Raw genomic sequence first — 21,804 nt, 5'->3', positions numbered from 1 at the left:
TGATATGTCAAGAAGATTTGAGATGTCAGACCTCGAGATGCTTACATACTATCTTGGTATAGAAGTAACGCAAGGAGCTGATGGCATTCACATCAAACAAGAAGGATACGCGCAAGGTATACTTGTCAAGACGATGATGGAGTCATGTAACTATACTCACGTTCTGATGCACACGAGTTTGAAAGTATCAAAGGCAGAGGAGGAGCCTGAGATTGATGCAACATCGTATCGAAGCACCATAGGATGCTTAAGAGAGAGTCATAAAGGAGCAATGAAGCATCTATACTCACGTTCTGATGCAACATCGTATCGAAGAAATGCGATGCACCTAGTAACGGTCTATGAAAGTTCATCGGAGTTCAGAAGATCAACATACCTAAGATTCAAGTTGGAATTAAGGGGGAGAATGTTGGATAATTCCAATTAACTTAAGGAGCAAGTTAACTCATTAAAGTGAAGTTTGATGGATTAAGGAAAAAGGAAAACATATCGAGCTTAGGAATGTTTCCATAGTATTATTAGGAAAAGATGTAGCTTCGCCTTTAGGAAAAGATGTAGCTTCTTCCTATATAAAGAGTTCTCATGGAGAGATGTTCCATCAAGAGAAACACATTGAAAGATTTAGTTTTGAGAGAGTTTCTAAATCTAATAAGAAGAGAAGTTCTTATAATCTTTGTGTTTGATGCAACTTTATCACATACGCTTTATCCGTGGGTATTTGAAAATCTTTATTAGTAAATACATTATCTCTGTTATGTTGAGAATGCAAGAATATGATTTTATAAAAACTAATATTTTCTTTTGCATCGTTTTTATTTAAATGAAAGAGGCAATTAGGAGCTCTACCAACATACTTATACGTTATTAGGGAAACGACCAAAGAGAAAAAAACGACGACTGTTCCATGAGTTATTTTACCCTGCTACCCCTACAACATAAGCCACTCCTTAACTGAGTGATAGATCAAAATATAATATTAAGATACGCTAAAATCTTCTGTATCTCTTTGTCAGAGGTTTCATATCTCTACGAAAGAAACAGAATTTCGAAAATCCCTTTTATCCATCTCTTGTGCCAATTCTTAAAAAAAAATAGCAAATTAGAGTTGCTGAACTCAACAACCTGATGGAGGAGAACGACGGTATACACGGGCCGCCATGCCTACAACCAGAAAGGATATTCGCAGTCGGAGAAGAACCCATCGGCGTTAGAATAACTTCATATCCTAAGGCATGCGCAATCAGAGAAATCCTCAACGCCCTCGATCTTGATGAACCCCCTCTGTTTCGACGGCAGCTGTATGACTCATCAATCTTGTGTGAATGAATGTTTGGTCCTGTCTCGAATCTTAGATGATATAACTTTTCGGAGCTGGCCACACAAAATTGTAGCCTGATATTAATATTTTTAATCTTATACCCAAAGTTTATTCGTCTAACGAAATATGTTGGCAACGTTCAGGAATAATGGCATATGCAATAAATTTAGCCAGCTAAAATCATACTTATCAAGATAATGAATATATTACACATCTATCTCAAACTCTAGCCGTATATTATATACTAGATTGTTAGGAAGGATCATAGTTGCACAGCTATGTTGAACTTTAAGGGTATAGGGAGTGGGGGTTATGATATAGGCATATGGTTTTAGGGTTTGGTGTAATGGTTGAGAAATTAATTTAGCCAGCTAACACTGTAGTTATCCATATAATAACGACATTGTACATCTATGTTAAACTCTAGACGGCTAATAATCGGACGGCAACATATACTGTATGATTAGCCCCATATGCGTTAGGGTTTAGAGTTTTTCTAGGTTTACGTTTAGGGTTTCGGAGTCCTATAAAGGTTAAGGGTTTAGGATTTAGGGGTTAGGCTTTAGATTGTATGGGTTAGGGTTTAGGGTTTCTTTAGGGTTTAGGGTAAGGGTTTACAAGTCCTGTAAGTGTTTAGGGTTTATGAATTAGGGATAGGGTTTAGTGTTTATGGCTTACTGATTTGGGCTTTTTGATTCTTCAAGAGCTTAGGGATTAGCTTGTAGGGTTTAAGGTATAGTTCTTTATGTGGAATAAGTTGTTAGGGTAAGGCAATCAGTTTAGCCGGATAATAATATTCCACTGATTTGCTATTCAATAAGTTAGCCGGTTACATAATTGGCAATCCAATCTTTTATATAGACGCCCACATATAGGAAAATAACATATAACTAGATTAAGATCCGCACCTTGCGCGGGATAAAAATTATATATATAAATTATTTTATATATTATATGTTCTTACATATTATGAAATAATAAATATATATTAAATAATTAAAAGTCAGTAACTATTACATATATAATAAAATTGGTGCGAACGTATAAATCAATTTTATTAATACAATCAATTTTTTAAAAAATTTTGACAGGATATGTAATTAAATTTAAATGATATTAACATACATAGTATATTTTTAATATTAATGTCTATTTTTTTTTAATGGTGTTTTCTACTCATATGTTTTTTTTTATCATGTGTATCTTTAATAGCAAAAAATTTAAATTACTGATAACAAAATTTTCATTGTGGGACTAATAATTTTAGTAATTGATAATTTAAAAAAATTTATCAATGTTAGTTCAAAACTTTTATCAAAAAAATTATTCAAAGTAAATTTTAAAACTAAAATATTTATTTATTCAATATGGTTTATAGTTTAATTTAGAATGATATATATATACATATATATTTTAAATCTTAATGATTAATTAAATTAGACTTTTAATTATATGATTTTGTAATCATTTGTATTTTGTCATAACAAAAATTTTAAACCATGGATCGCAAAATTTGAATGTGAGACTTTTAACAATTTTAGTAATTTATAGTCATTTTTTAAAATTCAAAATATAAAATATACAGAAAAATCTAAATTTTTATAATATGGTTATTTTGTTTTTTTAAAGTTATTTTAATATTTTTAAATTAAACAAATTTGATAGAAGATACATTTTTTTATTAGATCTTTTTTATTCAAAATCATTAATTGTCATATATACTTTACTCACATTAGACAATTCCGTAATCTTTATTTAAGGAAATAATAATTGACATTAATAATGAATTTATGGTTAGTTTAATAAAAAGTTTATTATATAATTAGATGGACCAACATATTTCTCTAGTAATTCTAAGAATCATCTTAGTGATGACATGTGGCTACAAAAAGAAGTTGTAATGTTTCACAAATAATATATAGGGGATTATCAATTAAATTAATTTCTAAATAAAATCTCACCGAAATCATTTTAGGATGCACCTGCACCTTTTACGTCAGAGTTATTCTCTTACCATTGTATATTTTGGTTTACCGATGCAAATCCATCTCATGTGAACGCAATATTTTTACTATCTTGCCAAATCTAACTACAAATCTTGTGTCAGACACAAATCCTAGAAACCTAAAATCAGGAAGCCAAAATTTCAAGCGTCCAGGGTAAATGCGTCTTTTTTACTCCCTTTTTGTTGGCACATCAGCTGAAGTTTTAGGTCTTTGGTATTTTGCTAATATCACTATCTTCCTTGGTTTTTCACCTAAATTGCTATGAATGAAATTCACATATTCATGTTTTTCTATTTTCTACAAACCAGCATGACTTTTTAAATGTTTATGTATTCTTTCATTTTAGGGTATTAGAAATGATGCATCGAGCTCACTGAGGATCAAACCAGAGCCCTGTCTAAAAGTAGAATGAACCTATCGATCTTAGGTCACACAAAGACACATTGCATTGATGATCAAACCAGACCCCGATCTAAAAGTAGAATGATCTTAGGTCTCCAGATAAGTTTTCTAATGTATGTACTCTTTGATATTATCTATACTATTAAAACATGATCCTATCTATTTTTAACCCCTGTAGTACCTTTTTATTTACTACATATGCCACTGATTTTTCAAAGATTTTGACTCTTTCGTCAAGGTTATTTCCATAAATTATTTAACACGCGATTTCTCCCCTATTCTTGCGGCACTTTATTAATTTGGCTCGAGTAACAAGCTAATATTTGGGCTGGAAAATAAGCCCACTTTCCTAACAAATGCAGTGGTTTAGTTTTTGATTTCTGAGCTTCGAATTGCCATGGAAATCGTCGTTTGAAAAAGAAATATCGGGACACAATTTTTTTTCCTTTTCTGATTTTTTAATGGTTGGTCATAGACCACACATATTACGTCGGTGAGAATCTATTTCTTTAGGGCATTGGGGCTTATAATAATATTTGTTATATTTCCACATTATTTTCATTTGGGCCATTTCAAATATTTTGTTTTTTTTTACATCAAATACTTTGTTTATATGAACAAAAATTAAACACATGATTATGTAACCTTCCTTTTTCTCTGTATAATTTAAACTTTCATAGATTATTAGAATATTTATAATGAAAGACGTAAATATTTTGTTAAAGAGTATATAATATTTTATTAACAAGTTAAGTCAGTAAAAAATAACTGTAGAAAAAAAAATTCAATACATAATAAAATTAATTGATTAGAAAAATACCACTTTAAATCCTTTCAAATATAAAGTTCAATTTTGTACACATAAATACTCATTTACAAAATAATAATAATCAAAGATGATAATTTTAAGTTTTTGAATACAAAAAAATATTAAAAACACCAAATATTTTTCGAATTTAGAAGATTTTTAAAGGAAAAATAAATCTCCGTTTTTAAAGTGCGGGTCAAAATCTAGTTTATAGTTAATGTTACATTTTCGTCTTGAATTTGGTAATAATTTTGCCCTTGCATAGCAGGACCATAATAATACCGAGTAAACAAAGAAAGTTCTTAAGCTATGGAAACTACTTCAGAGCCTCTGAAAACTACAACTCATCTTATAACTACGATTCATCGACACAAATGCAACCTACAAAGACATGGAAAATACCTGTAACAGCATTTCACTTCAACAAAACAATAAAAAGAAGCTTCCTTTGATTGTTTTTTTTTTTTTTTTTTTTGAACAAAGCTTCCTTTGATTGTATTTCTTGAAATTTTATCTCTAGAAAGAGGTATGTATACAAAGAGAGAGAACACAAACATGTTAACTGATAACATTACAAAACATCTATCTTATGTTCCACGCACTCTCTCTCTCTCTATTGATCCCAATAGTTTCTCAGCTGCGACATGTGAAGGAGAAGCTCGTCTCTGCCCAAACCAGACACACTACTCGTCAAAATCCAAGGAGGGTGTTGTTTAAAATTTTCTCTAATGATCTGTTGAAAAGCTTTAATGTTCTCATCAGGTCTCTTCCCTTTCGCCGCCTTCATTTTATCACACTTCGTAAACACAAAAGTCAACGGTACCTGATCATCACAACTACAAACAATCAAAGAGAAACTCCTCAAGAAAAAGAAAAAAAGCATACACAATACTGAGAATATGTAACATACATTGTTGCGACCGAGCCAATTCGCACAATCAAGATCAATCTTCTGAGGAGGAACACTTGCATCAATCAGAAGAAGCACACAAACAAGTGTGTCTCTATTCAAGAAGTAACCTTTAGTAAACGCAGACCAATCCGTCTTCGCAGCATCTGACACTTTAGCAAACCCATAACCAGGCAAATCCACAATGTACCAACTCTTATTCACCAAGAAGTGATTGATAAGCTGAGTCTTTCCTGTTTGTTTTTTTCCAAATTAAAAATAAATAAAAATCAAAACTTTCAAGATAAAGGTCCAGTCTTGAATCAAGAATCAAGAATCAAGAATCAAGAACCAAGAACCAAGAATCAGACCAGGTTTCTTGGAAGTGAGAGCGACTTCTTTTTTACGGACCAAACAGTTGATAAGCGAAGATTTTCCGACATTGGAACGACCCAAGATGGCAATCTCGGGAAGGTCGTCTTTAGGACAGTCTCGAGCACGAGCGCTGCTCTTGACGAACTCGACTTGTTTGATCTGGGAGTGGCCCGCGAAAGGTCCGATTACGATGTTGGAGCCCGGAAGCACCATATCATCTGTTAACTCCTCGATTTCGACGCCGGGAGGTATGAACCGGACGGAGCGAGCGAATCTAGCTTCGTCGGAGATGGAACGGGTCGTGGGGAGAGAGGAAGATGTGATTCGTGGGGTAGATATGAGATTCGGAGTACGGAAGAATCGGGTTGTGTGGAGGATTTTGTGTGATTGGAAGTGTGAAGGTCGTATAGGAGCGAGATTTATCGTTATGAATCGACATCGGAGGATCACCATTCTCTTTTTGGGTTGCAGAGAGAGGATTGAGTTTTGGGTTTAGAATGAAGATAGGGTTTTTGAGTTTCAAGACCAGACAGAGGTTTCTGCTGTTTCAGACGGAGGCTTTCATTTTCTTTTAAAAAATGTTTTCCTTTTTGGCAAAACTGTTTTTTAGAGCAAAAAAAAGAAGTAACTATGTCCCTTTAAACTAATCTATATTTTGTGTCATATTTTCCTATAATACCCTTTAATATTTATGAAAATAATTTTAATAAATAGTTTTACAAACAAAAAAAATTTGGAAAAATAGTAACATTTGTTAAAATACCTATATGAACTTAATGGTATATTTTCCAGTTATAAAAAAGTTAAAATTATAAATTTCAGATTATGTTCTAAAAAAAGTAGAAATGACATTCTACGAAGTAGAAATGACATTCTACGAAGTAGAAAACGAAATCTACTTTTTTCATTGAATCTACAATGTTTAGAATACGTGATCTACGTAAATAGGAGTATTCTACAAATATGTAGAATACACATTACGCGCTTAACCTACCATTCTAAAATTTTTAGAAATCGAAATTTACACATTAATCTAATTCTAAAACATGTAGAAACCGACTTCTACAGATTTACTATAAATCTAAAACATGTAGAAATCAAATTCTAAACATTACTATAATTCTAAAAAACTGTAGAAACTGATTTCTACATATTAGTTGTATTCTACGGATAAGAAATCAGTTCCTAAAAATATGGAAACAAAATATTTGAGAATATTCACTTTTATATTTTTTAAAAAAATCGATTAAAAAAAAACGAAAAAGGAACAAAAAAAGCGACAAAAAAAACATTGGCAACCTTTTTTGCCGTCTTCTATATTCCATTGATTGTTCACAAAATTTTCCCAAAATTTTCACATTATTTCTACCATGATTCATGTCTATGCTTCATGTGGTGTTTGGGAATTGGTTGTATCTTCAAGTTGGAGTTTTAATGTCGATAAAAAGAAAGGGGGAAGGTTACTTGCTTTGGGTGAAATAATCGTCCAAATCAGAGTGAAATTGAGTGAGTTAGGGTTAATGAACTTGGGTGAGAATTTGATTTTGTCTCCCTTTATTCGTGAATGGGAAATTATGGGTTTCATCCCAGAGAAATCGAGTTTAAAGAGTTGAAATCATGCTTGGTCGGTTCAAATCAAGTGGGAATCAATCCGGATATAATCATACAAAACCAAAAAAATCGACTTGGGATTATTTCCTCGGCACAGGATCGATCGATCTATTCTTACAGATCGGTCGATCTGTGTAAATCGACCTTCGCCGATCGAGTGAAATGGACCAGGTCGATCAGTATATAGTTCGCGTTTTTTTTGTTCTGAATAATGATCGGGATCGATCGATCCACTATAACTTGTAAAGTGGGATCGATCGATCCCCCTTGTCGAACTCAATATATATCTTTTTAAAAAAATTACAATTTTAAGGGCATTACTGCCATTTTGGAAAAAATTAGTCTAATAAGACATAAAGTAGTATAAATTAGTCTAAAAGGATATAGTTACCATTTTTTTGCTCTAAAAAAACAGATTTCCCTTCCTTTTTTTGCTCAAGGAAAAATGTTTTCCTTTGTTAAAGAAAAAAAAAGTTAATGGAAAAAAAAATATTTGTGACAAAAAGTTAATGAAATCTTACATCCACCATATTACACGAAAACTAATTATTTGATTATTATTGGACCTAATGTAATCAAATCAACTCGTTGTGTGATATTTAGGAATAGTGGGATAGTCAGATTTTATTTGACCGGCTACAACTAATAATCAAAGACTAGTTTTGTGATGTATGTAGGAATTTCCAGAGACTATTTACAAAAATATATTGATTTTTATTACTATTACTAGGAAACAAACCCGCGCATCGCGCGGGAATTCAAATTCTTTAGTGAAAATTTTAATTATTCGATATTAATAAAGTGTATTTACAAGATAGTCATATTTATTTATACTTAACAAAACTTCTTTATTTTTAAAATACTGATCATTAGTCAAATACATAATCAGAAATACAGATAAAATATTGACAATACTAAAAAAAAAGAGCAAGAAAATATCAGTACTTGAATATCATTCTCGGATATGAATTTTCTTACTTCTAAAAATAAAAGGTGATTGAAAATTAAATAGTAGATGACTAGCACAGAGAATATAGTGGTAATAAAATTGAGTATCCTAGAAATTGCATAGAGTTTTTGTTGTTGTTTGGTTTATCATAATATAATTTTAAGACAAATGATCTTTTTAGAGGACAAGAATGTGAAAAAAAATCAAAAAATGAAGCGACTATTTTAAGAGATGTAATTTTTAGTCTCAACCCTACCTAATAATTCATATTTCAAATAAATTAACCTAAACTATTTAATTAGATTTTTTGTTTACTGAAATTTTTTAATTAAGCTTTTTCTTATAGAAAATGATGATGTAAGAAAATTTGTAAGTGACTTACCTCCAGAATACAAAATAAAAATGAATCAACATTAGATAGGAAACAATTGATGCATGAAATATTATGTGATTGAAACAGACAGTAAAAGTTATATACACTAATGATGTTGGGACTATGGTATTTTATTAATTTATGGAGTTATTAATTTAAAATAAGTTTCTTTTTTTAGATCTATATATTTTAAAATATACTTTCTTTTGTAAAATATGAAAATGGTTAATTATACAGTTTTAAATTAATAAAATTATATAACTTTGACTTGTATTGTTTTATTATATTATTGTGTAAATATGAGATATGTAGCATATAATCTAGAAGAGTTTTAGATATAACTTTACTAAATATTATCAAAATATCTTGAAGTGTTTAAGAAATAGAGATATACTCCATTGCTAATATAAAATAAACAATACAATGTTGTCTGTACTTATATAAAGTACTTATATAAAATATATATATATATATATATATATATATATATGTATATAACTTATTAATTTATGATTTTATTGAGATCAAATATTAACATAGAATTTTTGAAAACTTATTACTTTATTATTTTATTGGTTTGTGTTATATTTTAAATCGGCCCAACTAAGGGACTAACAAAAATTAGTAACTTATCTTATTTATTAATTTATCAAATATTAATTTGTATGAGTTCCTACTGTCGTGTAAATATAAGTTGCAGAGAGCTTCCAAAGATAAAGATGTTTAACATGTTAACTAATCGAATGTAATGATCTATAAAAATTAAGTTTGCCCCCCTCCCAATGTATATTGTATAAAAATAAAATAAAGAATAAGGAAACCATTGTAAACAATGTTCTAAAATTTTGTTTGCGTGGCGTCTAAGCGCCCCGTAAGCAGAAAATCAGTTATAGCCAAAATGATTCCTTTTTATCTGATTTGTTCAACTCAAACCGGTTTAAACTTTTTAAAATTGGTTAAAATTAGTCTAAATTAATATAATTCGATCTATACAGGTCTAAATTAAAAATATATATATTGTTAGTGCAAAGCCACAAATTTATATAGTTTATTTTTGTGTATGTAATTTTATAATTCATCAAAATCATTTTATAATTAAACTCAAAAATAAAATATTTAATGTAAATGCATAAAATATTAAATAAATCAATAATTCGTTAACGACTACACTCTGCTAAAGCTCCTAATAATCTAATTAGACGCCATTCCTTTGCGAAGTGACTAGTTATTGCATTGCATAACAATTTCTTGAACATTGTAAGAGGCAAAAGTACTTCAATAAAGATGCCTTTTATTTTTCCAATATGTACCCTAAATAAATAACTCACATTATAATATACTAATCAAATTCATTTCAGTTTAAAGATGTGTTTTCAAATCTAAGGAAAAAACTAAGTTTTTATATTTTATAATTTTGTGATGTGTCATTTTTATCATCACCACATTTTGCTAGATGGTAATTTATATTTTAATGTAAGAAGTTTAGAAATATATACCTTATTAAGTTTCAAACTTCACGATTGTTAGGTAAACTATCTTTTAATTTCAAACATAAGTAGCATAAACCATTTACAGAAGAATACATTAAAAAGACTTTTCAACTTTACTTAAAATTAAGTCATTTTATATGGCAAATTCTTGTTATATTTACGGTAAAATCCAAAGTTTTTATAGGATATCATTAATTCTTTTTTAACAATGGCTCTAGTATATTGACGAAAGATGGTGCTTATATTTATCACATTCGTACTTTTTCCCTTAGTTTTGGTTTCTGTATTTGAAAATAAAATAAAAGATTTATATGTGCAGTTTTTTGTTGCTAAGATTTATATCTGTAGTCTTATAAGAACACAATGCTTCCACCAAAACACTTTATATTGAAAACATAACCTCGCGTGACTTGCTCAAGATTAATTGATTGATTATGATCATGTGATGACATATGATTTTTTGCTCGTGATCATTGATCGACGGTGTGAAAATGTGTGATTGAACAAAGTGGAGGTCTAACATGTTTAGTGCCCTAAGCAAATTTTTAACAACATATTTTACATTTTTCCTAATAATCATATATAAATATATATATAATATAAAATATCACATTAATTTTATAACTAATTAAACTGCATTAATAGTTATTAAAGATATTATAAAACTAATTATATAGCAATTTTTGTTAATATTATCACCAACATTTTCACCATAATCAATCATAATTTACTAAAATTAATTGGTAGTACAAAATCTCACATTTTAAAAATTATATTTTACTTAAATTTTATATAAATTTTTCTTATATTTTATTTTATTTTTTACTTATATTTTTATATGATTTTATTAAAGTTTTTTATGTAAACATAATTTATATTTATTTAATAATAATAATAATATTTGTAAAACATTAGTTTTGTTTATATAACTTTTATTAATAAATATGTTACACGGATAATGAGAAAAAACTAAACAAATTAAAGAAGCATTAGTTGCATTGGTCTCTAGGAGTATTGGATTTTGTCAATAGCTAATAATATATTTATCTAAGAGCTCTGCATAAGTATAAATATTAAGAAAAAAATTTCAAAAATATGCCTCGCTAATTTGGATGCCCTAATCGATGGTTTGGGTGGCTTCTCCTGTGGACCGGCCCTGAGGACTCATTGGCTCTAACTCCAGTGAAATAATTGTTAAAAGGCTTATAGTTTTATTCAAAAGCAAAAGTTGTTGACGTAGTGAAATATTCCCCCTTTTTAGACTTTGTGATTTCCATGTTAAAAGGCTTACACTCTTATGAATGTTCCAAGTTGGCCATGTTTGATATTTGTAGAAAGGAAAGTTGGTAATGATGATGATGTTTCTAGATGAATCCTCTTGCACATAATTTAGATTATAAGTATAGTGAACAGTGACAAAATGAAATGTAACTGTAAATTTATTTACCTCCGTTCCAAATTCTGTGTGAAGGAAAAAAGTGAAAGGTTAATCACTTGTATAATTGCTGAAACATTGCAATTTTTTGAGGAAGGGACGCAACCTCCGTTGATATGGACAGAAGGGTTGCCTTGTAGCAGCTCTTACATATGGCTGAATTTGGTCTTACATTTGGTCTTCTATTTAAACATAATCTTAACCGTTCCTACACAAAGATAGCCAAACTTTCGTGCAAAACTTAAACATTTTAATGAATTTATATTTATTAAATTAATTAATTCAGTATATATGACTATACTAACCAATGGTAGTTTTTTATCTTACAAAAAAAATTCTGTATTGGTTTTATTTTATTTGTTATATCAATGGGTAATACATTAAATACCATAATATAAAATGGCAAACTTTTTTTTTACTTGTATCTTTGAATTGCCCCCACGATTGATCTGCACTTCTCGTAATAATTTTAAAAGTTGTAGAGTTCATAGTCTTGTTTCTTTATTTGGTATTTTAATTTTGTAACCAATTATAAATTAAGATATTTATCATAATAATTTCGAAACAAACAATTAACTGAGAAATGAAGTTATGTAGGTTGTGAAGTGAAGGTAACACTAGTAATTTGGTTGTCCTTTTGGGAATCAAAAGACTTTTTGCTACTTTTCTTTTGGAAAAATTATAGGTTCTTGTTACTGAAAATTTCTTAAAGACTCGAGAGAGAGAGAGCTGAGACTGCAGAGTGGTCTTGAATTTTTGGGCAAGCAGAAGTTTCGGCAAATGTGTATGCCTCCTCCTATGCATGAGGCTGGAAGAGCTTTTATTTTACATGTTCCAACATATTATCCAGTATGCCGATTTAAAAAAAAAAACATATTATGCAGTAAGTGCGTGAATTCCGAGTATAAGGTTTTGGGATCACAAGCTTTTGGTGACGGATGAGTTTAAACTGGTATGCTCGAAATTTGATTGCCGTAGCTATTCTCTTTCCGGGAATGATGGTGATTTGTCCCAAGTGAGCGAGAAGATACTGCTTTTTGAGAATGACGACCAACTGGATCAGATGCTAATGAATGAAATCTCCCAAGAGAAAATGAAAAGCAACCTTTTGCAGGAAGCTCTGAATGAAAGCTTGTGCTCATGACTTTTGCAAAAGATAGCAAAAGGTGTAAAAGATCCAAACGTGTTGGATGAAAGTGGCCGGGGTATATTACACTTTGAGGCTTCTCTTGGTTACAACTTACAACTGTGGGTGTAAGTGTTCAAGTGGATTGTTAATTAGTCGGCCAAAAAAGAAGACGCAATTAACTCTATCTTATCCCACGCATTCCTAACCATTCAAAAAGACATTGGATAACAGAGACATTCAAATAGCGGCAGTTGGATTGATTTATGTTTGTGGAGCAAAAGGTGAAAAGAAAATTTGAATCGACAAATACATAGTTTTTTTTAAAAGGAGAAAGATTAACAAAAGTTAAAAGTGGCAGAAATCAAACACACATACAGCAACTACATGAAAAACAAACCTTTTCGAATTGGAGATTGACCGAAACAAACAAATGGTTTACAAATGTGATTATGTAGAAATCAATTCTGAGATTCTGGGTAATAGATACATTGAAAGGATGTATGGAAGAACGATTCAACATGTCTATGAATCAAAAATAATTACCAGAGAAGAAAATTCCAGAGAGAGGTAACAAGCCAATTAAAGAATCTGGTGAAGAGACTACAAATAAACGCAAACTAATAGTCACTTCTATTAATACGTTTGCGAAGAGACACGACTCTTAAGGGAGATGACGACGGTTCTGCGATTTGTGTAAGCGTCGCGTTAGAAGACGTATAACTTGGTGAATAGAACACGACGACTGAATAGATGATGTCATAGTCTCCTCTTAAACAAAATTGTATCCATTAGATCTTATCTTCGGATTAAATTTCATCGTTAGATGTAAACTTTTTTTTTCTATAAAAAACTGATGACATCAGCGATTAGAAAAAAACAGTTTGCTATTATATATAGATAATAGTCCAAAAATACCATTGTACTACTATTAAAATACCCGATATTACAACAGGTTATAAAAAATCCAACTCCATTGTACTACTATTAAAATACCAATAGTTCGCAAATTTTCACAACTTGAATAAGTGAATTTTCAGAACATCTAATAAATAATTCATAATTTTTTGTCATGTTGGTTATGAATACATGATGTTTTTATATATTTTAACTAGGTGTTTTCCTGCACCATGTGCAGTAAGGAATTTTTTAATCTAACTTATATTTAAAAATAAAATTTATTAAATATTATAAATTTTACTATTTTCTTACTAATATTTAATATAGATTTGATATATAATAAATCAATTTGTATAAAACTAATAAAAATGATATACAATTGTATAATTATCAAAAATTTAGCTTAAACAATATTTATAAATTTTGTAGGTATATAAAAAACTAATGATCTTATGATTAGATATTTAAATTTTTAAAAAATTGTAGAAATTTTTGAAAGTTTTCGTAATACAAATTGTATAATTATACAAAAAATAATAATATTTCGAAATTTGAAATGTTATATGAATATATTTATTTTATAGATGATGTATGAACTATTACCATATTTAAAAAAGTTTGTCAAAAAGAAATATCAATATTAAATATAATATATGAATTATTACCATATTTTAATAAATTTGCCAAAAATATAAATCAACATTAAATGAAATTATCCATGTCATATTTTTCCAGAAGCCATGTCATCAATTTCAGCAGCCATGTCATATTTGTTTTGTGAAATTGATTATAGAGAAGACATGTGGCAAAATCACTTCGCAAATATAGTCTAGGAAATTTAATGGATTGTTGAAACTAACGGTAACATTTATTTTAGAAGAGGGCATCAATTTGCATTGTCCAATTAATCATACAAGCAACATGTTGTTATGATCAAAATAGTTTCCTGAACCGACCTTTAAGTGTACATAGACTTTGGCAAAATTTCGTAGGTAGAACTATATAACAATTAATCACAGCCATAACTTTTTTGATGATCTATTAGAAAAATACTCTACTAATTAAGGATGACACACAAATCACAAACGTGTATTAGCAATACTTTGTTAGATATATAATCAAAGTACTATAAGTGAAAATATCAAAGATTCTTCTTCTGTTTCTGGGTATAGATGTAATCAACATGAGCAACCAAAGACCTCCTCATTAAGCAATCTTCGTCGTTAGCACCACAGTTCTCTTCTGCCACATCATCCAGTTTTCCTTCTATGCTCTTTTCCTAAATCATACATTAGGACATATCAAACTACATGTACAAAAGTTTATAATATCTTTAAAAAGTTTCGCTAATATTACAAGCTCTGATATATACATTTTATTATGATTACGACATGCACATATAATATATATATATGTGGAAATGGACTCATGGAATGTGACTAACCAGCGGGTCAGCCGTAACAATTGTGATAGAGGCCGAAAAGGTCGGGTCGGGACGGGCGGTGCACATCAGCGTGGAGCAAAGGAGGAGAGTTATCGTGAGAAGAGCAGAGAAGTTTGCCATTTTTATGATGTTTTCTTCGGTGGAGAAATATATGTAAAAGAGATGATTTGATGACGGGTTTGGTTTCTTTAAAACTTGATATTTATAGGAAAATTAGTCAACTCTATTTTTGTTTTTTTATCATTTTTTCTTCCAAACCGAAATTAACGCGCACGTTGATAACCTCAAATGTTTATTTAATAAACAAAAAGAGAGAGTCTAATTATGGAGTTTTGGTTGACTCATTTGACCGCTAAGATTGAAAGTGGAAGAAGATAATATTCTTTCACACTTGCGCATAGTGTTAGTGGTGGAATTGAACCAAACCCCATAAGTAAGAAAAGAATATATAGTCGGCGTGTACGAAACGTGGGATGGTAGAATGATAATCATCCACTTATTAAAGGCATGTCTATCTATTTTCTTTTAAAATACATTCACATTTGAATATGAACAAACAATCTTACCACAAGCGATACGTCCCCCCACCACACGTATGATGAGTTGGTGATATCATCCCTATTGGAACGCACCAAACTCAAAAGCGTGTTATTTGAATATTTAATACTATTGATAGTTTACGCGTGACTGATTATCAGATATATATATCCAAACCACGTAAACATGATGGCTAAATTTGATATGGTTTCAGAATTACGGTTTAATTTTGGGAGAGTGATGATAATATGAATGAGAGTGAGATATGACTCATTTGGCCAATAAGATTGGGAATATGATAGTAATCAGGGCGAAGCTAGGTTTTCTTTTAACCTTAATATATACCCTTTTTTTTAACACATAAAAACATTCATCAGTAAGTAGGAGTTGTCCTACACAAGGTAGGTATTACATAATGCTATTTTCGCTAGCGAAACAGCAGAATCATTCTATAAATAAAAGACAGGGAGAAAACATCAAATTGCAAGGAAAAGATGTTGATGTTTTCTACCGGTGGTGATTTCGACGAGATTGCTCTGACGAGCAGTTGACAGTCTGAGTATACACAGACTCTATTGATTCCCAAGTCCAGGGCATGGGAGAATGCTGAACGCACCGCAAGCGCTTCTCCGATCAGTGGTGATCGTGTATGCTCGAAGAAAGAAGAACCTTGGTGTCTATCTTGTGCAGACCAGTTTCAATCCAGTTAAGATTGCATCATTCAACGAGCTATGTTGCTTGTATTAAAGTTCTGTGTGAAGGGGACTATTTCACCAGGTTTCCTTGGCAAAACGACAGTGTAAGATTAAGTGTTCAGCTGTTTCTCGCTCTCCACATCTAGGGCATCTAACATTGGCTCCAAATCCCCTTTTTCCAGATTTGCTCCAAGGGGGAGGGCACCTTGACACAGTTTCCATGCAAAAATTTTGATCTTTGGGATACAAGGTGCTGGCCATACTTTTTTTATCCATTCCAACTCGAGTAACTGACTTTCAGTGTCGAGAGTTGTTTGGTTTTTAACAGCTGTGAGATAGCCTGATTTTGCCGAGTAGTTCCATTTGTGTTCAGTGGCCACACATATATGTCAATGGCTCCAAATATACTAGGTCTGATGCTCAGTATTTTCTCTGCAATTAGCGGGAATAGGCTCTTGACCCTTGCAGCATTCCATTCATTTGTTCCTCTACACAGCAGGCCAGACACCATGATATCCTGGTCTACTTTCTTTGTCGGTCTGAAAGGAGTACCAAGAGAGTCAGTTAGTATCCAGCGATCAGACCACACGCGTTGTACTTCCATCGCCAATAGCCTTTGCTATTTGAGTTGCGAGTAAATATCAGCCGAGAAGTAGACTCTTCCATCCATGTGAGCAAGAAGTCGTCGGAGTTACTGATAGGAGACTTTTATTTTGGCAGTACTTCCCCACTAGAACTCGAGCTAGGAGGCATTCTGGATTGGTTAAGATCCGCCAGGCTTTCTTCGCGAGTAGGGCGATATTGAACAACTGGATATCTCTTATGCTAGGCTTTCTGGATTGGTTAAGATCCGCCAGGCTTTCTTTCTGTTAATAAATTGAATACCATGGAGTAGCCAACACAGTTTCTGAGACATGTTGGCTATGAAACTAACTCCTTGAACTTCATCAACTGATTACTCGTGCTACACTCATATTTTATGACAACATCATCTTAGTCATTTATTTTCCAACCCTGTCAAGCATCAAAGTGTTGGGGATGGATTGAACCCATCCACAAAGCCCATCGAACAAAAAGCCCAATCCGATAAGCCGAATAGTCGTCGGCTCGGAAGCCGATATTCGGAGTTTCGACTCGACTATAGACTGCTTTTAGTCGAACAGAGAGCAGACAGAGCGTGATCGACTTAGCAGCTCGGGACGAACATTCACTAGCCAGACCCGAAAGGCCGACAAGGCTCAATCAATTAAAAATGAATTAGGTTAAGTCGATCAGATAAAGACTATAAAAAGAGAGGAAAGCAAAGGAGAAAGGGTATCGACACTTGGCTACACAAACTTAGCGGCGAGATTAGGGTTTATTGTCCGTACAATCATCTCTCTGCTATTTGTACTTTTCCGGTTTAAGCTCTCACGAGCTCCAGCTTGCCATTACTTTCTCCACCTTTGTAACCTCATCTCGAAATCTAATAAACGCTTATGTTCGATCCATTTTTAGTATTGTTTACTTCACCTGAGACCAAACTCACTTTAAACACAAAGGATGAAACACGTTGAGCTAGACATTCATTTTGTCAGAGAGAAGGTCGCACTAGGTGAGGTTAAGGTCTTACACGTACCGTATGAGTTTTAATACGCCAATATCTTTACCAAAATCTACCATCATCATTGTATATATTTTAGAGAATGGGGCTATAGTACAAATGGCGTAGAATAAGAGGGCTTCAAGTTCTCATCACCCTTGATGGGTTTTCTCATTAAGGCCCACACGAGAAAAGATAAACTTAACCGTGGACGTTACTCAGCAAAATAAAAATCTGTTACAAGTCCAGCAAATAATTCGACTAAACAAAAACTATGAAACTGGCAGTTATCCAGAACCTTCCACGACTTGGATTAACAACAACCACCGCATCTCTTGGATCTCCCTTACCCTCTCCTCGTCTCTCTCTCTCCACGCGTCGTCTCAGAAACACTTCCTTAACCACCGGAGCCGCCTTTCCTCGCCGCAAGAAAGACGGACACGAACGCGCATCTCTGATCTCTGCAGGGACGGTGATAATGGCGCCGGCGATTGAATTCGATCAGTTCATTCTAGCTACGTTTTTCGCTTCTCTGTTTGCGTTAGTGCTTGTTTATGTCTTGCGACGGAGTAGTCGTGATCGTAAAGATGATGCGGATTCGAATCGGAGTAAGATCAATCGTGGCCTCGACGTCGTTTCTTCTCGGAACGATGTCGTATCTAGGAATCTTGCCGCGGAGGATGATTCCGGAATCGATGTTATAATCGTCGGAGCTGGTGTTGCTGGTGCCGCTCTCGCTCATACTCTCGGCAAGGCAAGTCTTCTAGAATCAGCTTTTTTCAGATTTGTGTGATTCTCAATTTACTTTCTATTTCTGGAAATTTTCTACAACACTTTTTCTTTTCGTGTAGACATTTAGGATTTAAATATATTTTTCGCAACAATGTAATTTAAGATAAATCACTAAGAATGATCATATGCTTGTTTCTTAGTCATTGCTCCAAATGCGTGTGTGTGCTTGAGAGTAACTTAGAGAAAACTCAATTTTTGCTTGTTTGATTGTGTATGTGTTTGATATGCCTTCCATTATTAATTAATTTTCTGAGTATTAATTTATATAGTTTGTATTGTAGTTTATCTCAGATCACAATATTGGTGTGATCTATAATAGTTCCAGAACATTGGAGATATATACGTGTTTGTTTTTTAGTCATTGCTCCAAATGTGAGGAGTTTTTTTTTGTTTGTGTGTTTCAAGACGTAAGTTCCTTGTTTGCTTATTGGCCCTTTATTGTGTGGTTTACAGGAAGGACGAAGAGTGCACGTTATAGAAAGAGACTTGTCTGAGCAAGAGAGGATCGTTGGTGAATTGCTTCAACCTGGTGGTTACTTGAAGTTAATTCAGCTCGGCCTTGAAGGTAAACCAGTGATCTTGAATGTGTCATATATATAGTTGGACTTGAGGGTAAAGTAATGAGCTTGAATGTGTTATATATATATATATATATTTATATATTTATACTTGGACTGAAGTTTGGTATATAAGTTGATAGTGTCATTGTGTAGATTGCGTGAAGGAGATAGATGCTCAACGAGTTCTTGGTTATGCTCTCTTCAAAGACGGGAAGCACACTAAGCTTTCTTACCCCTTGGAAGCGTTTGATTCGGATGTCTCCGGGAGAAGCTTCCACAATGGGAGATTTGTGCAGAGAATGCGAGACAAAGCCGCTACTCTTTCAAAGTAATCATTTTTGTTTTTTTGTTATTCGAATGCGGTTCTGCTTTATTCTAATGCTTTTATTTGTGGTTTCAGTGTACGATTGGAGCAAGGAACAGTTACGTCTCTTCTTGAAGAGAACGGGACGGTCAAAGGGGTTCAGTACAAGACCAAAGAGGGCAATGAGCTTAGATTATATGCTCCTCTCACAGTTGTATGTGATGGTTGTTTCTCCAACTTGCGTCGCTCTCTCTGCAAACCTAAGGTCCTCCTCTCTTCTCTCTCTGGTAGATTAGTCTTTTCTAACGTGGAACTTACTGAGATTGATATATAATCAGGTGGATGTACCCTCTACTTTCGTGGGTCTTGTCTTGGAGAACTGTGAACTCCCATTTGCAAATCACGGCCATGTTGTTCTCGCTGACCCATCACCCATCTTACTATACCCCATCAGCAGCTCAGAAGTCCGTTGCTTAGTTGATGTGCCTGGTCAAAAACTTCCTCCCATTGCAAACGGTGAAATGGCAAAGTATCTGAAAACACAGGTTGCACCTCAAATACCACCTGAGGTTCGTGAAGCCTTCATTGCCGCGGTTGAAAAGGGTAACATCAGAACCATGCCAAACCGAAGCATGCCAGCTGATCCGGTTCCTACCCCTGGAGCACTCCTTCTAGGTGATTCATTCAACATGCGACATCCTTTAACCGGTGGTGGCATGACCGTTGCATTGGCGGATATCGTTGTGCTCCGTGATCTCCTAAGGCCAATTCACAGCCTTAAAGACAAAGAAGCACTGTCTAAGTACATAGAATCATTCTACACGCTGCGAAAAGTAAGCACCTTTAGATAAAAGTGAATGGTTTCCCATGTGTTGATTCAAGTTTTAATGTGGCTCTTCTGCAGCCTGTAGCTTCCACCATTAATACATTGGCCGGTGCGTTGTACAAGGTGTTTTTAGCATCTTCAGACGAAGCGAAAACAGAAATGCGCGAAGCTTGCTTTGATTATCTTAGCCTTGGAGGTGTTTGCTCATCTGGTCCAGTTGCATTGCTCTCTGGTTTGAACCCTCGTCCTTTGAGTTTAGTTCTCCACTTCTTCGCTGTGGCGATCTATGCCGTTGGTCGTTTGATGCTACCATTTCCTTCCATTAAAAGCTTCTGGCTTGGTGCTAGGGTCATCTCGGTAACTGATTCCTCCCTTCTTCCTCCGAAATAGAGTTTCTTCAACTGTACACTAACATCTGCTTTGTTTATGTCTACTTGCGCAGAGTGCTTCAGGCATCATCTTTCCGATAATTAAAGCAGAGGGAGTTAGGCAAATGTTCTTCCCTCGTACCATTTCTGCCTTATACCGCACTCCTCCCCTTCAATGATTCATCTCGTTGCATGATCAAAGCTATTCAGGCAAATGCTATTACTTTTAGTCTTATATCTTTGTTGATTAATGATAATCATTGTGGATGTTTAGACAAGACGGCTCTGGAACAAAGTGTAACATAGGGTATATATTGATTAAGAGAGAAGATTTTTGTAAGTGCATCAATGTAAAAAGAAAAACAAAGTAAGCTCGAGTCTGTTGTGTGTGTTTTTATTATCTTAAACATCATCTTGGATTTGTAGCGAAAGCATAAATAATTGGCGGGATAATCAGTCTCATCATGTATCTCCTGCGATAGAGTCAGAGAGCTGCGGTGTATAAAGACCCTTCTGAAGCTCAGCGAGTATGTTACAGACAGTGGGGCACATCTTCTCATGAACTGTATTAAGAGGCAAGTCTCTCTGGTTTCATGAACTTCACTCGGAAAGCATATTCAGGGTTTATTTATATGGTTCACACATTTCTTCACAAGAACTCAGAAGGTCATGCAATATCTCACCAGCTTTTCCATGCCCTAGAAAAAAAATTCTCGTCTTAACAAGATTTACCGTGTTAACAGTTTGATAAAGAAGCTTGATCTATCTCTGTACAAACAAAGATCGATCTAGGGTTTTTTTCATCTCGGCTTTTCAAAAGGAAGGCTTGTTTCTTGCCCCACAAAAGATCTAGTAATTGGTACATAACTCAAATAATAAGTTCAAAGTAATATCTTAGTGGAACCATCTTGGCATCTATGGCTAATTAATCTGAACTTGCGAAGTTACTGAGCTAAAGAGGAGGCTGGGACATGCATTAGGGTTAGAGGCCAAACCTTCTCCAATAGAAGTATC

General features: G+C 33.1%; 3 protein-coding genes across 3 annotated transcripts; 1 reads left to right on the top strand and 2 right to left on the bottom strand.

Moving 5' to 3' along the window:
• Positions 1-5,066: 5,066 nt before the first annotated feature.
• Positions 5,067-6,372, bottom strand: LOC106375217 (GTP-binding protein At2g22870). Its single transcript, XM_013815074.3, has 3 exons — positions 5,795-6,372; positions 5,445-5,677; positions 5,067-5,357 (listed from the first exon to the last, which is right to left on the bottom strand). Exons 1-3 carry the CDS (start codon positions 6,249-6,251, stop codon positions 5,148-5,150), a joined length of 900 nt encoding a protein of 299 aa, XP_013670528.2. The 5' UTR covers positions 6,252-6,372; the 3' UTR covers positions 5,067-5,147.
• Positions 6,373-14,586: 8,214 nt separating this feature from the next.
• Positions 14,587-15,520, bottom strand: LOC106392126 (phytosulfokines 2). The gene is made up of 2 exons (XM_048756333.1): positions 15,127-15,520; positions 14,587-14,961 (listed from the first exon to the last, which is right to left on the bottom strand). The coding sequence occupies exons 1-2, from the start codon at positions 15,244-15,246 to the stop codon at positions 14,824-14,826; spliced, it is 258 nt and encodes an 85-aa protein (XP_048612290.1). The 5' UTR covers positions 15,247-15,520; the 3' UTR covers positions 14,587-14,823.
• Positions 15,521-18,089: 2,569 nt separating this feature from the next.
• LOC106392124 (squalene epoxidase 2, mitochondrial) lies at positions 18,090-21,211 on the top strand. Its single transcript, XM_022701160.2, has 7 exons — positions 18,090-18,694; positions 19,186-19,297; positions 19,446-19,620; positions 19,693-19,861; positions 19,935-20,429; positions 20,501-20,779; positions 20,865-21,211. The coding sequence occupies exons 1-7, from the start codon at positions 18,215-18,217 to the stop codon at positions 20,967-20,969; spliced, it is 1,815 nt and encodes a 604-aa protein (XP_022556881.2). The 5' UTR covers positions 18,090-18,214; the 3' UTR covers positions 20,970-21,211.
• The last annotated feature ends 593 nt before the right edge of the window (positions 21,212-21,804 follow it).

This window comes from Brassica napus, chromosome C4, assembly GCF_020379485.1.
Source record: "Brassica napus cultivar Da-Ae chromosome C4, Da-Ae, whole genome shotgun sequence".
Lineage (NCBI taxonomy): Eukaryota > Viridiplantae > Streptophyta > Magnoliopsida > Brassicales > Brassicaceae > Brassica > Brassica napus.
Note: the sequence above shows the minus strand (reverse complement) of the source record. Positions and strands in the feature narration are given on the sequence as shown.